General features: G+C 49.5%; 1 protein-coding gene across 1 annotated transcript in view; it reads left to right on the top strand.

The window, feature by feature from the left end:
* Nucleotides 1-20,314, top strand: part of TRAF3IP1 (TRAF3 interacting protein 1) — a 119,526-nt gene that overhangs the window by 61,024 nt on the left and 38,188 nt on the right. Inside the window, exon 15 of the mRNA XM_065413622.1 lies at nt 5,433-5,516. Within this exon, the coding sequence (XP_065269694.1) occupies nt 5,433-5,516 (84 nt within the window). The remainder of the gene's footprint in view (nt 1-5,432; nt 5,517-20,314) is intronic.

Raw genomic sequence — 20,314 nt, 5'->3', positions numbered from 1 at the left:
GACATAGACCGTGGGAAGTTCCGTCTCAAAGGTTTGACAGACGGCAGCCCCATGGCTCCCAATTGACTCCCTGCCCTATATAAACCCAAGGATAGTTCCAGGAAGTGTCCAGGCAACAGCATGTATCTTCTGTAGCTGCCACGACCATTCCTGCTCCTTGGTCTTGAATTCCTGGCTTAAACCTTGGCTTGATATGGACTTTGCCTCCTGATTCAGACTCTGACCCTTGTTATCGACCCTGGCCTGGCCCTGACTCAGAACTCCTCTGCTATTCCTAGCCTCAGGTTTGCCCGTGTTCTGACCCTAGGCCCTGACTTCCCTTGGTGGGATCTTGAAAGAAGTTGGCTGAGGATGCTAAGCAGGAGTTCCTTTCACTGGTAGATGAAGGAAAATGAATGGCAAGAACGTCACTTCAGGCTGGTTTGGACATGACTGATTCAGGTGCTAGGACTGTTGCCTTTGCCATCACCATACCCAGGTGCTCATGTCTAAAGTCTTTGGAGTTGCCCCAGAAGGTTCAGCAGACTCTGTAGGACCTGCTATTTGAAGGTCCATCCCTCTTTTCATCTCAGACTGATGATAAACTTCACAGCTTAAAGGAGTCTAAGATGACTCTGAAGTCTAGGAAGCACTTTTGTCCTCAGCTGTACCACAGCTACTCCACTTCTACACCTTGTCAGGTTATATAGAGGAAAATGAATAGGAGTTATAGACGCAAACTGGCTCTTGCTGCTGCTTCAGCATTTCCTGGTCCATCTAAGTGCCCTGGGGTTGCTAAGCAACCATTTTGGTGGTGCAATCGAGGATGCCAAACCAGTCTTTGAAACAGCAAGGTTTGTTCTGTTAGTTCTGTCAAAGTCTACTTAGCAGCTATCTTGGCCTTACTCCCTCAGGTGGATAGCTGCTCTGTCTTTTCTAATAGAATGTCAAGAAGATGTTTGAAAGACTTGGAAAGATGTATCCTCAGGAACAAGATCCTGTTCCGTAATGGGATCTAAACTTTAAATTGTCCTTTTGAGCCTTTAGCTACCTGCTTTTTACTGCATATTTCAATGAAGGTAGCATTTTTTGGTGGCCGTGACTTCTGCTAGGTAGGAGGGGAGGTGAGCTGCAGGCCCTGCCTGATGTCTGGCCCTCCTTACACTGTTTTCTTTAAAGACGAAATGTACCTGCATTCTCATCCAAAGTTTGTCTCAACCACAGTATCTAGCTTCTGTATCAACCAAGCGATTTACATACCTTCGTTTTTTTCCCCAGACCACACATGAATAAAGATGGGGAAAAGGCTCCATGCTTTGAGTGTCTGGAGAGCATTAGCATTCTCCCTTGACCGGTCCAAACAGTTCTGTCTCTATTCCCAGCTCTTTGTGGTGATCTCAGCGAGAATGAAGGGACTCCCAGTTTTTTCTTAGAGAATATCATCTTGGATAGCCTTGTGTATTCTCTTGTGCTACAGTTTGGCTAATGTTATCCGCCAAGCAGAGTAGCAGCACATTTGACAAGATTGCAAGAGGCTTCTGTGACTTTCCTGGCTATCCTAGACATTTGTAGGCAGCATCTTGGTCTTCATTGCACATGTGTATTTCCCATTATGCCATCACTCAGCAATCGAGATGAAGCTTGTCCTTCAGTTGTTGTTCAGATAGGCTCTGATCCCACAATCTGTTTTCATGGCTTATGAGCCACCAAGACTGGAATGCACTTGTGCAGTCACTCTAAGAAGGAAAAAGGCTTACTTACCAGTTCCATAACTGTTGTTGTTCAAGATGTGTTGCATATGTCCATTCTATGACCCATCCTTCTACTCCTCTCCATCGGAGTTTTTCTGGCAAGAAGGAACTGAGAAGGATCAGGGTGGCTTTGCCCTTTATACCTACATGCAGTGGCACGCAGCAGCAGAGGGCCCTTGAGCTGCCCTGATCATAGAATATCAGGGTTGGAAGGGACCTCAGGAGGTCATCTAGTCCAACCCCCTGCTCAAAGCAGGACCAATCCCCAGACAGATTTTTGCCCCAGATCCCTAAATGGCCCCCTCCAGGATTAAACTCACAACCCTGGGTTTAGCAGGCCAATGCTCAAACCACTGAGCTGATGTACCACTGAGGGAAAAATTTCTGACAGCTGTGCTTGGGGCACGCACACACCAAGAATGGAATGGACATGCGCAGCACATCTTGAAGAAAAACAATTGTGGAATAAGTTAGTAACTCTTTTCTTGTAGTTGGAGCCAAAACCAAACTTCCCCTTTTACATTAAGATTTCTATTGTTAATGCTGAATTTGATGCAGCTGCTGCAGTTCAAAGTCAAGCTAAACGTAGAGCAGCAGATCATAGCTATATTATTGACAGGGTTCGCCAGACGTTCAGCTGGTGCAAAAGATTTGGATTGTCTTTAGATGCAAAAGGTTACTGTGCAAAGGATCACTGTGTATTGATTTATGGAACGCATTCTATACGTTGCTTCATAGTCTGATCACAATACTTACTATTGTTGTGATACCAGGAGAGAAGTTGTTTTATAGGCACAACACTTAAGATTTGTATAGTTCAGTTTGTGTTTTCCTATAAACTAGGGCTGTCAAGCGATTAAAAAAATTAATTGCAGGTAATCACACTGTTAAACAATAATAGAATACCATTTATTTAAATATTTTTGGATGTTTTCTACATTTTCTTATATATTGATTTCAGTTACAACACAGAATACAAAGTGTACAGTGCTCACTTTATATTTATTTTTGATTACAAGCATTTGCACTGTAAAAAACAAAAGAAATAGTATTTTTCAATTCACCTAATATAAGTACTGTAGTGTAATCTCTTTATCATGAAAGTTGAACTTACAAATGTAGAATTATGTTGTGGTGAGGTGTCTGCCCCACCCCCATGCTAGAAGGGGCCGCAGCAGGCCAGTGTGCCTGTGCAGCCCGGCAGCCAATAAGAGAAGGGCTTATTGGGAGCCAATCAGGGCCTGGATTGGAGGGAGCCAATCAGGGCCAAGCTCAGCCCTATAAAAAGGCTGCTCTGAGAGAAGAGAGTGAGTCTGTCCCAGACCTTCAGGGAGGAAGGTCTGTCTCCTGAGCAGGAGACCAGCACCCAGGACAGCGCAGTGCTGGGCAGGCTCAGGGAAGCAGAGTGGAGCTTCAGCCTGATACCTGCCAGACTGCCAGCCCTGAGTAGAAGGGCCTAGAGGGTGCAATGGGGTCAGAGGGGAAGTGACCCAGGGAAGGCTGAAGGCAAGGGGATAGAAGGAGGGCCGAGAGGCTGCCGTTAGAGGGTCCCTGGGTCGGGACCCAGAGTAGCGGTCGGGCCTGGGTCCCCCCCTTACCCCCTTGTGCTGCACTGAGCCGTGGAGCAGTGGCCGAGTCAGGCTGCAACCTGCCCCCTGACGTAAGAGGGGCTAGACTTGGGGGTTGTGGCAGGCCGCTGAGGCCAGTGCAAAGACTCCTGTTAACCCCCCCCGGAAGGCGGTCTGGATGGACTAAGGGGCACTGCCGGAGGGCAGTGGTCCGAAAGAGGACGCCGCAAGCCCGAGAGCGAAGCGGGTCTACACGCCAACCGAGGGCGAGACAACGGATGGGACACCACCAGGAGGAGGCGCTCCACTGGACAGAGCTAATTCCCGAGACAACCAGTAGAAAGCGCCAGGTGGTGAGACCCAACCCTGTCACATATGTACAAAAAAAAAACCTGATTCAAAAACAAAACAATGTAAAATTTTAGAGCCTGCAAGTCCGCTCAGTCCTGCTTCTTGTTCAGCCAATCGCTCAGACAAACAAGTTTGGTTACATTTGCAGGAGATAATGCTGCCCGCTTCTTGTTTACAATGTCACCTGAAAGTGAGAACAGGCATTCTTGTGGCACCGTTGTAGCCGGCGTCGCAAGATATTTACGTGCCAGATGTACTAAAGATTCATATGTCCCTTCATGCTTCAGCCACCATGCTGATGATGGGTTCTGCTCAATAACAATTCAAAGCAGTGCGGACCGACACATGTTCATTTTCATCATTTGAGTCAGATGCCACCAGCAGAAGGTTGATTTTTCTTTTTTGATAGTTCAGGTTCTGTAGTTTCTGCATCGGAGTGTTGCTCTTTTAAGACTTCTGAAAGCATGTTCCACACCTCGTCCCTCTCAGATTTTGGAAGGCACTTCAGATTCTTAAACCTTGGGTCAAGTGTTGTAGCTATCTTTAGAAATCTCACATTGGTACCTTCTTTGTGTTTTGTCAAATCTGCAGTGAAAGTGTTCTTAAAACGAACAACATGTGGTGCGTCATCATCCAAGACTGCTATAACATGAAATATATGGCAGAACACAGGTAAAACAGAGCAGGAGGCATACAATTCTCCCTCAAGGAGTTTAGTCACAAATTTAATGAACACATTTTTTTTTAACGAGGGTCATCAGCATGGAAGCATGTCGGACACTCTGGAATTGTGGCCTAAGCATGAAGGGGACATATCCGTGTTTAGTACAGGGGTCAGCAACCTTTCAGAAGTGGTGTGCCAAGTCTTCATTTATTCACTCTGATTTAAGGTTTCGCGTGCCAGTAATACATTTTAATGTTTTTAGAAGGTCTCTTTCTATAAGTCTATAATAGATAACTAAACTATTGTTGTATGTAAAGCAAATAAGGTTTTTAAAATGTTTAAGAAGCTTCATTTGAAATTAAATTAAAATGCAAAGCCCCCCCGGACCGGTGGCAAGGACCCGGGCAGTGAGAGTGCCACTGAAAATCAGCTCGCGTGCCGCCTTCGGCACGCATGCCATGGGTTGCCTACCCCTGGTTTAGTATATCTGTCATGTAAATACCCTGCAATGCCAGCTACAAAAGTGCCATGCAAATGCCTGTTCTCACATTCTGGTGACATTGTAAATAAGAAGAATGCAGCAGCATCTCCTGTAAATGTAAACAAACTTGTTCGTCTTCGCTATTGGCTGAACAAGTAGGACTGAGTGGACTTGTAGGCTCTTAAGTTTTACATTGTTTTGTTTTTGAGTGCAGTTATGTAACAAAAAAATCTACATTTGTAAATTGCACTTTCACGACAAAGAGATTTCATTACAGTACTTGAATGAGGTGAACTGAAAAAAATACTATTTCTTTTGTTTATTTTTACAATGCAAATATTTGTAATGAAAAATAATGTACACTTTGATTTCAATTACAACACAATACAATATATATGAAAATGTAGAAAAACATCCAAAATATTTAATAAATTTCAGTTGGTATTCTATTGTTTAACAGTGCGATTTAAACTGCGATTAATCCTGATTAATTTTTTAATTGCGATTAATATTTTCGCGTTAATTGCGCGAGTTAACTGTGATTAATCGACAGCCCTACTATAAACTAGTAACTTCCATGGACATGTATTAGTAGTTCGTTTTGCAGCTATAAATGAAAAATCTTTTGTTTATTGTAGAAGACCACCACGTCCCAATAGTGCAAGGCCAGCTCCCCCCCGGATAAAACGACAAGAAAGTGCAGAGGTTTTACTTCCAGAGAGGTAAGGGAAGGGGAGTGAGAGTGTGTGTGTGTGTGTGTGTGTGCGCGTGTGTGTGAGATATGCAGAATAAACATTCCTAGTTATCCCAATGCATCATTTTGTGGTGTGCCATGTGACACTCACCCGTAACAACGATACTAAAATATACACACTGTACATGGCTTCAGCTTAGAAAATTTTAAGATTTGGTATGCTGGTCTTATTGTTTCTGCAGAACCAGTACAAAGTGAAACTGATCTGTGGTATCAGAAGCTTTGAAAAGCAGATAAAATGGTCAGCTGTTGCAAACTCTGGAACAATAAATCTTATAATGCTAATCTAAAATAAGTCTAGAAAAGACCTGTCATGTATGCAGTGAATAGACCATGGCTCCAGAATGCTGAAGGTGCCTTTTGAAACTATTCCTAATTACCAAAATGATAAGCATCTGATAAATGCTAACGTCCTCTAATCCAGAAAAGCAAGTTGGTGGTTAAAAGAAAAAAAAAATATTTCTGTGGCCAAATAAAAGACATGTATGATAACTGTTGTTCTTTGAGATGTGAGTGCGGACATGTATTCCACTCAGGTGTGTGTGCGCCTAGCACTACCTGTAGAAGTGGCATTCATGCCTTTTCCTTCACATCCCTCCCATGGCTATATGGCAGTGCCGTCCCGACCCCCCTTCCCTTTCTTTGCACTGAAACCCCAGGCTGGAGACTCCAGTGCTGAGGGTTTAGATGGTGGGCTGTGGAATATATGTATGCATTCTCATCTCGAAGAACAAAAGTTACGATACCGGTAAGTAACAGTCTTTTCTTCTTCAAGTGGTTGCAGACATGTATTCCATTCAGGTGACTCTCAAGCAGTTTGAGCAGCAGGTGGGGGTTCAGAGTCTATTTAAACAGTGACTGCAGAACTGTTGTCCCAAAGTTTTCATCCGATCTCGACGCCGTAGTGATAGCATGATGTTTAGCAAAAGTATGCACAAAAGACCATGTCATTTGCCTGCAGATATCCAGTATTGAAATATCGCTAAGGAATCCATTTGATGTCACTTGATCTCTCATTGAATGAGCCCATAATGACTGAAGGGATGTCATATGAGCAACTTCATGAGTTTAGGTAATACGAGCAGTTATCCACTTGGAAATGGTCTGAGTGGAGACCAGTTGTCCTTTCATCTGCTCAATAGTCGTGATGATGTATAAAACTGTTTAGTCCTTTAATAGATTTCATAGAATATCAGGGTTGGAAGGGACCTCAGGAGGTCATCTAGTCCAACCCCCTGCTCAAAGCAGGACCAATCCCCAGACAGATTTTTGCCCCAGATCCCTAAGTGGCCCCCTCAAGGATTGAGCTCACAACCCTGGGTTTAGCAGGCCAATGCTCAAAACACTGAGCTATTCCTCCCTTCTAAATAGAATGCTAAGCACCGCCTGACATTTAAGGGATATAGATGTTGTTCATCCGCACTTGAATGTGGTTTGGAAAAAAATATAGGTAAGTAAATAACCTGTTTAAAGTGAAATGGAGATACCACTTCGGACAAAATTTTAGATGTGGTCTTAAAGCCACCTTGTTCTTGAAGAATTGAGTGTACAAGGATCTGCCATTAAGGCTTGTATCTTGTTCACTCATCTTGTGGATGTGAGAAGAGAGCCAATAAACATGTTGCTATCGGCTCGAACTGCAGGCCCTTTAGCACCGCCAGCCCCCTGCTAAGGTCCCACAATGGCACAATTTCCTTCACTGGTAGAAAAAGGAGAATAATACCCTTAAAAAAAACCTCACTATCATGGGGTTTGAGAATACCGACTTTCCTTGGTTGGGAGGATGGAAAACTGAGATCACAGCCAAGTGAGCATTCAGGGAGCTAAAAGCTAGACCCGAAGATGTCAAATGCAGCAAATCCAAAAATATCCTGAATCCAAGTTGATATGGGCTGAATTTGCTTGGATGTTGCCCAAATCAAAAATTGTTTCAATTTAGACAAATAGGTGGACCTTGTAACTGGTTTTCTACTACTAAGCAGAATTTCCCTAACTGCTTCCAGGAATTGCCCCTTCTCATTTAGCCCTGCAGCATCCATGCAGTGAGTTGTTGTTCATCTGGTAGTCAGCAGTCTACCTATCTGTGATGAGTCAGCAGGTTGCGAAGAAGAGGGTAGAGACTTGTGAGTTCGAGGGATAGAGTGGTCAGAAAACCAACATTGCTTTGGCTATGTTGGTGTGATCAGAATCAGTTTGGTATGTTCCCGTTTGAGCTTGAGGATAAATCTGAGGGATAGGAGGAAAGGCATACATCGGGTCCCTTCTACAATTCACTTGTAACATTTTGGTAAGGGATCCCAGGCCAAGTCCTGCTTGGAAACAGAACTGACATTTCCTGTTGTCCTTTTGTCACAAATAGGTCAATTGAATGGACCTCAGCACACTGTTCTTTAGGGACAACTCGTGGTTGTCCGAGAAAGCCCTGTTGAGCTACTTGGCTAGCTGGTTCTGAGAGCCTGGCAAGTAAGCTGCTGTGGGTATAATACCGTCCTTGATGCAGCGCTGTCAGAACTTTATTGCCTCTTGATAAAGCTGGATGGAGCTGGCTCCCACCTGCTTGCTCATCATTGCAGTGGTATTGTCTGTGAGAATATGAATCGCTGCCCCCAGGAAGTGGTTCCGAAAAGCCCAACCGGCATTGTATGTTGCTTGAAGTTCCAGCATGTTGATATAACAGGAAGGTTCCTGTTCTTACCACAAACCATGAACTTGTAACACTCCTAGATGTAAAAAGCAACAGAGAGTTCTGTGGCACCTTATAGACTAACAGATGTATTGGAGCATAAGCTTTCGTGGGTGAGTATTCCAATACATCTGTTAGTCTATAAGGTGCCACAGGACTCTTAGTCTGGATCTGTAAAAAGCAACAAACACGGCTACCCCTCTGATACTTGATTCCTAGATGTGTTCCCCAACCTATTGTGGAGGCATTGGCAAATACTGTTCTGGTTAGTGGAGGGTGGGCAAAGGGGACTTCCTGACACATGTTGTATTCTGTCTACCATTGTAATGAATCGCATATCTCTGGCGGCACTCAGACAGTAGTGTCCAGTGGCTAGCAACTCGGGTGATAGTCCTCTTCAGTGGTAGCTGAAGTTAATCTAAGGTGCAGTCTTGCATGTTGCACCATGTACTTGTAGGCTGCTGTATGGTCCAGTAACCTCAGGCTTACCTGGATCATATGTGAAGAATGCGATTGGTGATCCCAATGAAGATGCTGAATTGTCTGGAACCACTGGCATGGGAAAAATGTACTAGATGAATTTGTTGTGACCAAGGATATCAAAGATCGGTCTCATTCCTCCTTTGGACTTGGGGGTCAAGAAATACAGGGACTAAAATCCTTTTCTGGAAAGATGATGAGGTACCTGCTCCGTAGCCCCCCAGAGCACACAGGGTTTGTACCTGCCACGAAAGCAATGACTCGTGAGAGGGCTCCCTGAAAAAGTACAGAGTAGGGGGATAGGATCTTAATGGCATAACCCAATCCCATCTCCTGTAGAACCTGTTCCTGAATAGATGGGACTGGGATATGATGATCACAACTGGAGCCATGCTCTCAAAACTTAAGTCAAATAGATTGTCCACTCAGACAGGAGAGGATGTGTGGTTTGGCTAAAATTAGATCCAGAAACTAACTGTAAGGATGTCTTCGCCACTAACGGGCCTTCTGTAACAAAGGCTTTGAACTCTGTCTGGAGGATTCTGGTAATTTATCCTCAACTTTGGACATAGTGTCCCAGTTCACAAAAACCATACCTTGGCCACAGAGCTTGCTGGTTGGCAATATGCAGTTTGCAAGAATGAAGTCCAATAGATCTCCCTCCCCATCAAATCTAACCTTTTCTGTTGTCTTTCTTTAGGCATAGACATGTATCTCTCCTGTCTGTCTCACTCATTTGCTGCCATCACAACACGGGAATTTGGAGCTGGATGAGGGAAAAAACATTCAAAACCCTGCATAGGCACATAATATCTATTAATGAGTTTTGTTGTGAGCGTTAACAAAGCCAGGATATTTCATGCAATTTAGCAGGCTGTAATATCACTTTGTTTATAGAGAGTGCTTCTCTCGCAGGAGCCATGGCTGGAGGATATCCAGCAGTTTATGGGTGTTTTTCTGAACAAACTTGGCATGAATACTTAAGGCCAATGCTATGCTTCTGAGCAGATATTATAATGACCTGAAATCCTCCAGTACTGAAGATGAGGACTCTGGTACCATTACATCATCTGGTGATAAGGAGTAAGATGGAGGTGGGACAAACAGAATTCCTTGTGGGATAGCATCCGACAGTCAGATTCAGGAAGCTCCAGTGTAGATGGAACTGCCTCAGCCAGTGGCTGCAGAACCGGTGGTTCCTGGAGGGATGCTACCAACGGTACAGGTGATCATGCTCTAGAATGAGCAGATGGCTGGGACTTAGCCAACTGGGGGATTTCCAAGAGATTCCATGGAGGCCATTGCAGATAAGGATATGGCATCGGAGGCCAGTAGGAACTAAGCCAGGGGCACTTGTCTCTGTGGTGGTAATGGTACCAATCCCAGTACTGACCATGATTCCCATTGTCTCGATGACCTTCAAGATCGAAAGTGATAGGAGGAAGCAGAGTGAGATGCCTCCAAACTCCACTTTGAGGACCCTTCCAGATAATCTGATGGTAGCAGGGGAGCTGCTCCTGATGGGGCCACCAAATGCCCTGCATCATCTGTGTTCCAACCTGACATTGTCATTAGTACAGGAGGAACAGTCAATGGCTTCTGACCGCTTGTACCAGCTTCACACTCATATTTGGCCCTGGAGCAGGCGTTGAAGCTGGTCTCAGGCCTGCCAGATGCAGACTACATTGTAATCAATGTCTGTATAAAAGATTCTGTCCCCATTAGTGACACCCTCAGCGCCAATGAGGAAGACGGCTGCACCTCTGGACCGTAGGTAAACTGCAGGGTGGAGGACGTTGCTGTAAATAACAATAATTCTGCCCCGGTCCAGGTGGAACTGAGGACACCACAGATAACACTACTGCAGTCAATTGTTCCTGAATAAGCAGCAAGTCAGGACAGGCAGGCACAGCAAATCTATTGCCTGGTATACAATTGGTGTGGAAACAGACAATGTTCCTTGGTACTGGATTCCTCAGATGTCCCCAAGGCAGTACCAGAGTCGACAGTATGGAGTACCCCTCGTCCTGCAATGGAACTGTTGAGAAGTTTGACAGCTGAGCTCTAGCCCACATACCTGCAGACTCACGGTGCTAGTTGGTACTTTCCCTACACAGAGAAGATGAATCTCCTTGTAGTCTGGAATGCCCCCAGTTCATTTTCTGGGTTCATTTTCTTGGGGGACCTGATGAAGGAGAGCATTCCCTCTTCTTTCTGGGCAAGGAATCCGAGCTCAGTCAAGAAGTCAGGTGCTTTTTTAGGAGCCAGACACTCCTTGATTGTTCCTGTTACTGAGGCAAGCCTCATGGCCCTCTCAAGAAGCTGCTGCTTTAATCTGAAGTCTCTAGCCACCTGAGTTCTCTTCTTAAAGGAGTTACAGGTGAAGTGCCTTTCCTTCATGTGCCCTTCTCTGAGGCACATAAGTGTGGGTGTTGCTGTTGGGGATGGCTACCCCACAAAAAGGACAATGTTTAAACTACGGGAGAGCATCCCACTGGGAAAAACTACCTATCTAACTACTACAAACTAAAAGTACTACTACTAACTACAGTAAAACCTGCTAAGAGTGACTACTCATGAGAGTTAGCAAAAGTGGTCGCTTGTAAGAGGTGGTCTCTCTACAAAGGTTTGCACACCGGAGAGCAGCAGCTGCTGGAAGTAAGGAAGATTGGTTTCTTCTACAGGTTTGTTTTTATAGATAGGAGTAAGAAAATGTGGTTGCTGGTTGCAGATGACAGGTCGTCGCTTTTCACATTTTCTTCACAGTTAAATTATAGGGGGGAAAAACATTCCGTGGTCTGTGCAAGTAGTCCCTTGTGACAAGTGGTCTCTCTTCAGAAGTGGTTGCTAAGGCAGGTTTTACTGTTGTGACAAAGTTCTTCCTCTATCTTGGTGGGCCCTGCGCTTATTGGTGGATTTTCCTGCCTCAGAGATTCACCATGTGGTTTGGGGAACAGCCCAGAGACCTTCCCCTCTGGAAGAACCCACAGTCCAGGTCAATTGGGAGGTTTGGGGGGAACCCGGGCCCGCCCTCTACTCCGGGTTCCAGCCCAGGGCCCTGTGGACTGCAGCTGTCTATAGTGCCTCCTGTAACAGCTGCATGACAGCTACAACTCCCTGGGCTACTTCCCCCTGGCCTCCTCCAAACACCTTCCTTATTCTCACCACAGGACCTTCCTCCTGGTGTCTGATAACGCTTGTGCTCCTCAGTCCTCCAGCAGCACACCCTCTCACTCTCAGCTCCTTGCGCCTCTTGCTCCCAGCTCCTCACACTCTCACCACAAAGTGAAGTGAGCTCCTTTTTAAAACCCAGGTGCCCTGATTAGCCTGCCTTAATTGATTCTAGCAGCTTCTTCTTAATTGGCTCCAGGTGTCCTAATTAGCCTGCCTGCCTTAACTGGTTCTAGCAGGTTCCTGATTACTCTAGTGCAGCCCCTGCTCTGGTCACTCAGGGAACAGAAAACTACTCCTCCAGTGACCAGTATATTTGCCCTCTACCAGACTCCTGTACCCCACTGGTCTGGGTCTGTCACATATCCCTCCCCCCTGCTCAACGCCAAGGGGTTGGGCAGCTTGGGACGCCAGACAGTGCACACGTGACAAGCCATCGGCGTTGCCATGACGGCTCCCTGCTCTGTGTTGCACACGGAATTGGAAAGGTTGGAGGGATAAGAACCATCTGGTCACCCTTGTGTTCTTCTCCTTGTTCCGCTGCATCCATTGAAGAGGGGCATGGTCGGTCATGAGGGCAAATCTGCGCCCGAGCAGGTAGTAGCGCAATGTTTCCATGGCCCATTTTACAGCGAGGCATTCTCTCTCCACCACTGCATATTTTTGTTCCCTTGGAAGGAGTTTCCGACAGGTATAGAATTGGGTGTTCCTCCTCCCCGACTGTCTGTGATAGAACGGCCCCCAACCCTACTTCCCATGCATCCGTCTGCAGGATAAACTCCTTGGTGAAATCAGGGGCTATCAGTACGGGGTTACTGCAGAGGGCAGTCCGTAGGTCTGTGAATGCTTCCTCTGCTGTGTCAGACCATCTCACCAGATCAGGTCCACGGGCTTTCACTAGGTCTGTCAGGGGGCTTGACCTTGTGGCAAAGTGGGGGATAAATCGTCGATAATACCCCACCACACCTAGGAACGCCCGGACTTGTTTCTTGCGACTTGGTCGGGGCCAATTTTGGATGGCCTCTAACTTGTTCACTTGGGGTTTTACCAAACCTTTTCCCACAATGTAGCCAAGATATTTGGCGTCTGTAAACCCTACAGCACACTTGGCAGGGTTTGCTGTAAGGCCAGCTCGCCTGAAGGTATCGAGGACTGCCTCCACCTTCTCCAGGTGGGTTTCCCAGTCTGGGGTATGAATGACCACATCGTCCAAGTAGGCAGCAGCATAACTGTTATGCGGGCATAATAACTTGTCCATGAGGCGCTGGAAGGTAGCTGGGGCCCCATGTAGTCCAAAAGAGAGGACAGTATACTGAAAAAGACCCTCTGGTGTAGAGAACGCAGTCTTTTCCTTTGCGTCTTCTGCAAGGGGAATCTGCCAGTACCCCTTTGTCAAGTCTAGGGTAGTCAAGTACCGGGCATTACCCAGACGGTCCACTAGCTCATCTATGCGAGGTATGGGGTATGCGTCGAACTGGGATACTTCGTTTAGTTGCCAGAAGTCGTTGCAAAATCTTGTGGTGCCATCAGGTTTGGGCACCAGCACAATTGGGCTGGACCACTGACTGGGATTCTTCGATGATCCCCAACTCCAGCATTTTTTTTACTTCTGCTTTTATTTCCTCCCTTTTTGCCGCTGGCACCCGATAGGGCCTCATTGTTACTCTGGCTCCAGGGTTCGTGACGATGTGGTGATATGTCTCGGTTGTTCGACCCGGTTTTGTTGAGAACACATCTTGGTTCCGGAAGATCATCTCAGACACCTCATTCTTCTGGTCTGGTGTTAAATCGGGAGATACCCTCACCTGTTTGGAAGGCTTGTTTTCCTGGGTTAGGTCTTTTTGGACCGTAGTGCATGCCTCTTGTGCATGCCAGGGTTTCAGAAGGTTAACGTGATAAATCTGTTCTTGTTTTCTGCATCCTGGCTGCCGCACCTTGTAGGTTACTTCCCCCACGGGTTCAACCACCTCATAGGGCCCCTGCCATTGGGCCAGAAGCTTGCTTTCTGCCGTGGGTACCAACACCATAACCCGATCCCCTGGTGGGTACTGTCGCACTTTTGCCTGGCGATTGTAATGGGTTTGCTGGGCCTCCTGTGCCTTCTCCAAATGTTCCCGTACAATAGGGGTAACCCGGGCTATCCGGTCTCGCATCTGCATTACATGCTCTATTAGATTTCTCCCCTCATTGGGTTCCTCTTCCCAGATCTCTTTGGCGATATCTAGTATGCCACGGGGGTGACGCCCGTATAATAACTCGAAGGGGGAAAACCCAGTTGAGGCCTGAGGTACCTCCCGGATAGCAAACATAACGTAGTAGGGTGTCCCAATCCTTCCCGTCCCGACTTACCACCTTCCTTATCATAGCCTTGAGGGTTCGGTTAAACCTTTCTACCAACCCATCAGTCTGCGGATGGTAGACCGAAGTTCTCAGGGTATGTATATGGAGCAGCGTACAGAGGTCCTTCATTAGCTTCGACATAAATGGGGTTCCTTGGTCGGTTAATATCTCCTTCGGTAGCCCCATTCGGGCAAAGATCCCCACCAGCTCTTTGGCTATAGTTTTAGAGGCCATGTTCCGCAGGGGGATGGCTTCTGGGTAGCGAGTAGCATAGTCCAAAACAACAAGTATATATTGGTGGCCCCGAGCCGTCTTCTCCAGGGGTCCCACTAGGTCCATGGCTATTCACTCGAAGGGGACCTCTATGATGGGAAGGGGTACTAAAGGTGCCCTCAAGTGGGGACGGGGACTGTGCAGGAGGCACAGTACCTCCGCACTTCTTCATGTACTCCGGGCCAGAAGAACCGTCGTAGGACTCGTGCCAGGGTCTTCTCTACCCCCAAATGCCTCCCAAAAAGATGACTATGAGCAAGACTTAATACAGTGTTCTGCTGTTTTTGAGGTACTAGGATCTGCTGTACCTTCTGCCCCTGTACTGGTGCAACCCGATATAAGAGATCCTTCTTCATTATGAAGTAGGGTCCTGGTCCCTGGGTTTTCCCTTCCACGGGGACCCCATCTATTTCAGTCACCTCCTTCCTAATGTTGTCATACCTTGGGTCTTCTGCCTGGTCCCGTCCAAAATTTCCTCTCCCGGGGCTAATCTGCCTAAGATCTAGGGGCCCAGTCTCTGTTGCCTCTACTGGTTCAGAAGCATTAGGGTGGGGGTCAGACTCAGGTGCTTCTCCCTCCTGCGTGGCCTCCTTTTCAGCTGCGCAGGTCCACCTACCTACAAGAGCGACCCTCTGGCTTTGGGTCAGTATTCGGGTTCCCAAGGCCTTAGTTGCCCTTCTTTCCCTTTTTGTCTTTCTACCCCGTCTGGGAGTGGAGAACAAATCTGGGGATATTTCAGAGAAGATTGGGGGTTGACAGTCTGCTGTGGATGCCTCACCAATTTTAGGGTCCCCAGCTTTCTCCAATTCCCCCTACCGGGAGTAAGTTTCCAAACCCTGGGAAGTCCCTCCCTATGAGCACCGGGTATGGGAGTTTAGGGACTACACCTGCTGCTACCTCAGTAGTGTTCCCTTGGATCTCGATTTTTACTGGGATGGTGGGGTAGTAACTAACTGTCCCATGGACACATGTTATCCCCGTACGTTTAGCCTTTGGCAGCTGACTACGCTTCACGAGCTTCCCTGAGATAAGCGTGATAGCACTCCCCGAATCAACCAGTGCCGTGGTCCCTACCCCATTTAGTTTCACTGGTCTGGTATACATATGTGGGGTTAGTGAGACCCCCACAAGGTGGATTAGGGAGCATGGATCTGCCCAGTTCCCCAAGTTACACTGCATAGGCTCTTCAGCATTGGGACACTGTGCAGCTATGTGTCCCCACTCCCCGCAGGCATAACATCTGTATGGAGCCCTAGGCGTTCCCCAGTCTCTTGGTTTGGGCAGTCTAACATCACGATCCTCTTCTCCCTCAGTGCTCCGACTCTTTGTGGCCTCTGATGGGCCTTCAGCCTCTCTCTTTTTCCACCTGGGCCCTCCTGGTGGCCCAGTCACCCGAACTTTAGGGCTTGGTGCTGCTAGTTTAACCCGGGGTGCCTCTTCCTTAACTGGTCGGGTCAGCTCCCTCGCTGTCCTTCGCCTCTGTACCAGGGCAACAACCTCGTCATAGGTGGCGGGTTCGTTCTGGCTTACCCAGGCACGAAGGTCTGGCGGTAGTCCCCTCATGTATCGGTCGATGACCAGAACCTCTAGTATCTCTTCCGAACTCCGGGACTCTGTTTGCAACCACTTTCGTGCGAGATGGATGAGGTTATACAATTGGGACCGCGGGGTTTTGTCTTCCTGGTACCTCCAACCGTGATACCGCTGGGCCCGCACTGCGGTCGTTACCCCAGATCTGGCCAAGATCTCTGCTTTCAGCTGGGGGTAGTCTGCTGCAGCCTCTTCAGGCAGATCATGGTAGCCCTTTTGGGCCTCCCCACACAGGAATGGGGCAAGGATGCCAGACCACTGATCTCGAGGCCAGGCCTCCCGTAGGGCTGTTCTCTCAAAGGCCATGTAGGTATGCCTCTACATCATCCTCCCGCGTCATTTTCTGCAGCCAATGGCTGGCCCGTATGAGCCGCGTCCCATCATGGCCGCGGTTCAGCTCTGTAAGGGTCTTTACCTGGTTTACCAGTTCGCGCAACATAGGTGGGTCTTGGGCAGCCTGGTCCATCAGCAGGCGATTAGTCTCTTGCTGCAGCCGCACTGCCTCCTGTTGGGTGGTTGCCTGGACACGGGTAGCCTCCTGCTGGGCCACTGTGTCTTGTATCAGTGCCCGTACTACGTCATCCATTGTGATGAGGAAAAAAATAAAATAAACCCTCTCCTTTTTTTTTTTTTTTAAATCACCCTCCTTCTTCCGCCGCGCTGTGCACCCCAAGATCCCGCTCTTGACACCAGTTGTGACAAAGTTCCTCCTCTATCTTGGTTGGTCCTGCGCTTATTGGCGGATTTTCCTGCCTCAGAGATTCACCATGTGGTTTGGGGAACAGCCCAGAGACCTTCCCCTCTGGAAGAACCCACAGTCCAGGTCAATTGGGAGGTTTGGGGGGAACCCGGGCCCGCCCTCTACTCCGGGTTCCAGCCCAGGGCCCTGTGGACTGCAGCTGTCTATAGTGCCTCCTGTAACAGCTGCATGACAGCTACAACTCCCTGGGCTACTTCCCCCTGGCCTCCTCCAAACACCTTCCTTATTCTCACCACAGGACCTTCCTCCTGGTGTCTGATATAACGCTTGTGCTCCTCAGTCCTCCAGCAGCACACCCTCTCACTCTCAGCTTCTCGTGCCTCTTGCTCCCAGCTCCTCACACTCGCCCCACAAACTGAAGTGAGCTCCTTTTAAAACCCAGGTGCCCTGATTAGCCTGCCTTAATTGATTCTAGCAGCTTCTTCTTAATTGGCTCCAGGTGTCCTAATTAGCCTGCCTGCCTTAACTGGTTCTAGCAGGTTCCTGATTACTCTAGTGCAGCCCCTGTTCTGGTCACTCAGGGAACAGAAAACTACTCCTCCAGTGACCAGTATATTCTTCTTCGAGTGATTGTTCACGTCCATTACACATTAGGTGTGCGCGCGTCGCGTGCACCAACGTCGGAAACTTTTTCCCTCAGCGGCTTCCGTCGGGCCTGCAGGGTCTCCTCTCTCGTGTCTCCGTTGTCTGGGGGAAGCACATCAAAAGGAGCGCTGCAAGATCTGCAAGGCTTTCAAGCCTAGGACTAAAAAAGAGAGAGACTTTTGCTTGAAGCAGCTGCTCATGGAGACTGCGTTACAGCCCTCCACGTCAACGGCACCGTCAGCCTCGGTGCGGAGTGTCCCGGCATCGGTTCGTGATCCGACGCCGGCGGGGCAACCTAAGCCCACGGCACCGAATCAGCGGGAACACCTCCGGCACCGGTCGTCTTCGCCGGCTAAATCGAAGGGCCAACCCAAGGCCCGAGGACGTTCCCCGCACAGGAGGGTAGCGCCTGCGAAGACCGCAAGTGCTCCTAAGGCCGTTGCGGCCCCAGCACAGATCCCGGTGCCAGTGGCTCCGGCGCCGAAAGGCCCGTCGAGCCCCGGGATAGGCGCGTCGAGTGAGGAGGAAGGGCTGGAGGAACTTTTGGAACAGCCCTCCACCCCGGACACATTTGAGGCAGCAAAGGACCTCATTGAATTGTCCGCTGAGGGCACCCTCCGCGCTAAGGACATTCCGCCGAGACTGCATCCAAAGGCAAGCCGGCGATGATGCGCCCATCACGGTCGCCATCTCGGCACCGTTCACGGCGCCAGGTCCCGGTCGAGCTCCTCCTCGGTGGACTCCCGGCTTCCCTCCGCGCAGAGGGCCGCACAACCGTCGGGCCCCAACAAGCGCAAGGCACCGGCCCAGCAGCCCTGCTCGAGTAGGCACCGGGACGTATTGCGCGATCCCCGAGACCGTCCTCCCGCAGTCGTTCCCGGTCCCGGGGTCACCGGTACCGATCCAGGTCCAGGTCAGCAAGGCGCTACTCCCGGTCCCGGTCACGAAAGCACCGCTCTCCGACTCCGGACCGGCACCGTTCCACGGCACCGCCGTGGCCCTCTAGATCACCGTCCGTAGTTTCGGAGGTAGACTCGGGCCATTCCACCAGATATGCCCACAGAGCACAGACCAGTAGGGAGCACGAAGCCACTTGGCACCCACAGTGGGGCCACCCAGGACAATGGCCATTCTGGACCCCTTGGGCCTACCACCAACAAGGCCCCCCGTCCAGGACCTCGAGATCTGGCCCCTCGGGACACCGGTCCCGCTCTCCACAGTGGCGCCCACCCTCTCGCAAAGAGGCCACGGTCTCCAGGCCGCCAGAGAGGGTAAGGGCTGACTCGGCACCGAGCCCGGCACCGTCCCAGACCCACGTCAGGGAACGCACTCCGGAGGAGCACCCAGCCGATGAGGAGTTGCAGGAGGAGGAAGACGCGCAAAAGGCCATGACCTCCTCCTCCTCGCCAGACGAAGCCGTGGCGGGCACAACCGTGTCCGGTCCTCCCCCGATTGACCATCGGGCGCACCAGGACCTGCTCCGCCGAGTAGCCCTCAATTTGGGGTTGCAGGCAGAGGAGACTGTTGAGCAGGAGGACCCTATGGTCGACATTCTAAGCCCGGAGGGCCCCTCCAGGATCGCGCTCCCGCTCATAAAAACGGTCCAGTCTAATTATAAGACAGTATGGCAAACACCAGCCTCCAGTGCGCCTACTGCAAAGGGCGTAGAGAGGAAATACTTCGCCCCATCTAAAGGGTTTGATTTCCTATTCTCTCATCCAACACCATGTTCGCTGGTCGTCTCTGCGGTCAACGAACGGGAGCGACATGGCCAGCAAGCCCCGGCCCCCAAGGCCAAGGAGGCTAAACGCTTGGACTTATTTGGGAGAAACGTCTACTCGTCCGGAGGCCTCCAGTTGAGGATCGCAAACCAACAAGCGATTCTGAACAGACACAACTTCAATTCCTGGGCATCGGTCTCCAAGTTCAAGGAAGCCTTGCCTCAGGGCTCGCAACCCGAATTTGCGGCCATAGTAGACGAAGGGAAGGCAGTAGCCAAGACCTCTCTACAGGCCTCCCTTGACTCCGCGGACGCAGCCGCCAGGACAATCGCGTCAGGAGTGGTAATGAGGCGCTCGGCGTGGCTACAGGCTTCCGGCCTTCCCCCAGAGGTGCAAAACACCCTACAAGACCTTCCGTTCGAGGGATCAGGCTTGTTCTCGGACCAGACGGACGTCAGACTGCATAGGACTCTCAAGGACTCTCAAGTCGTTGGGGATGCACACCCCAGTGACGCAGAGGAAGCCCTTTAAGCCCCAACCTCCGCAGAGGCAGTACCACCCTCGTCCTAGACAGGAACCGTACCGCAGGAGGGGCAGGGATAACAGGCGTAGACGCAACAACACGCCTAACCAGGGCCAGAATCATGGCCAAAGCAAGCCGCAGCCGGGAAACAAGCAAGGGTTTTGAAGCTGCGATCGAGGACAGAGTACCAACCTCTATTCCGGATCCCCCTCTGTGTTTCAGGGACCGCCTGTCCCATTTTTACCGTGCTTGGTCACATATAACATCGGACCGCTGGGTCCTGCGCACGGTGGAGGCGGGCTACACCCTTCAGTTCTCCTCGCCCCCTCCCTCCCACTCCCCATCCCCGTCCCTCTTCAGGGACCCCTCTCACGAGCAACTCCTCATGCAGGAGGTACAGACCCTCCTCACAGTAGGAGCGGTGGAAGAGGTTCCTCCAGACCTCAGGGGGAAAGGGTTCTATTCCAGATACTTCCTCATTCCCAAAGCAAAAGGGGGCCTCCGTCCTATTTTGGACCTACGCAAACTGAACAAATACTTGCTCAAAACACGTTTCCTTATGGTCTCCCTTGGGGCTATTATCCCGTCCCTGGATCCGGGAGATTGGTACGCTGCCCTCGATATGAAAGATGCCTACTTT

Source organism: Emys orbicularis, chromosome 11, assembly GCF_028017835.1.
Source record: "Emys orbicularis isolate rEmyOrb1 chromosome 11, rEmyOrb1.hap1, whole genome shotgun sequence".
Classification (NCBI taxonomy): domain Eukaryota; kingdom Metazoa; phylum Chordata; order Testudines; family Emydidae; genus Emys; species Emys orbicularis.
Note: the sequence above shows the minus strand (reverse complement) of the source record. Positions and strands in the feature narration are given on the sequence as shown.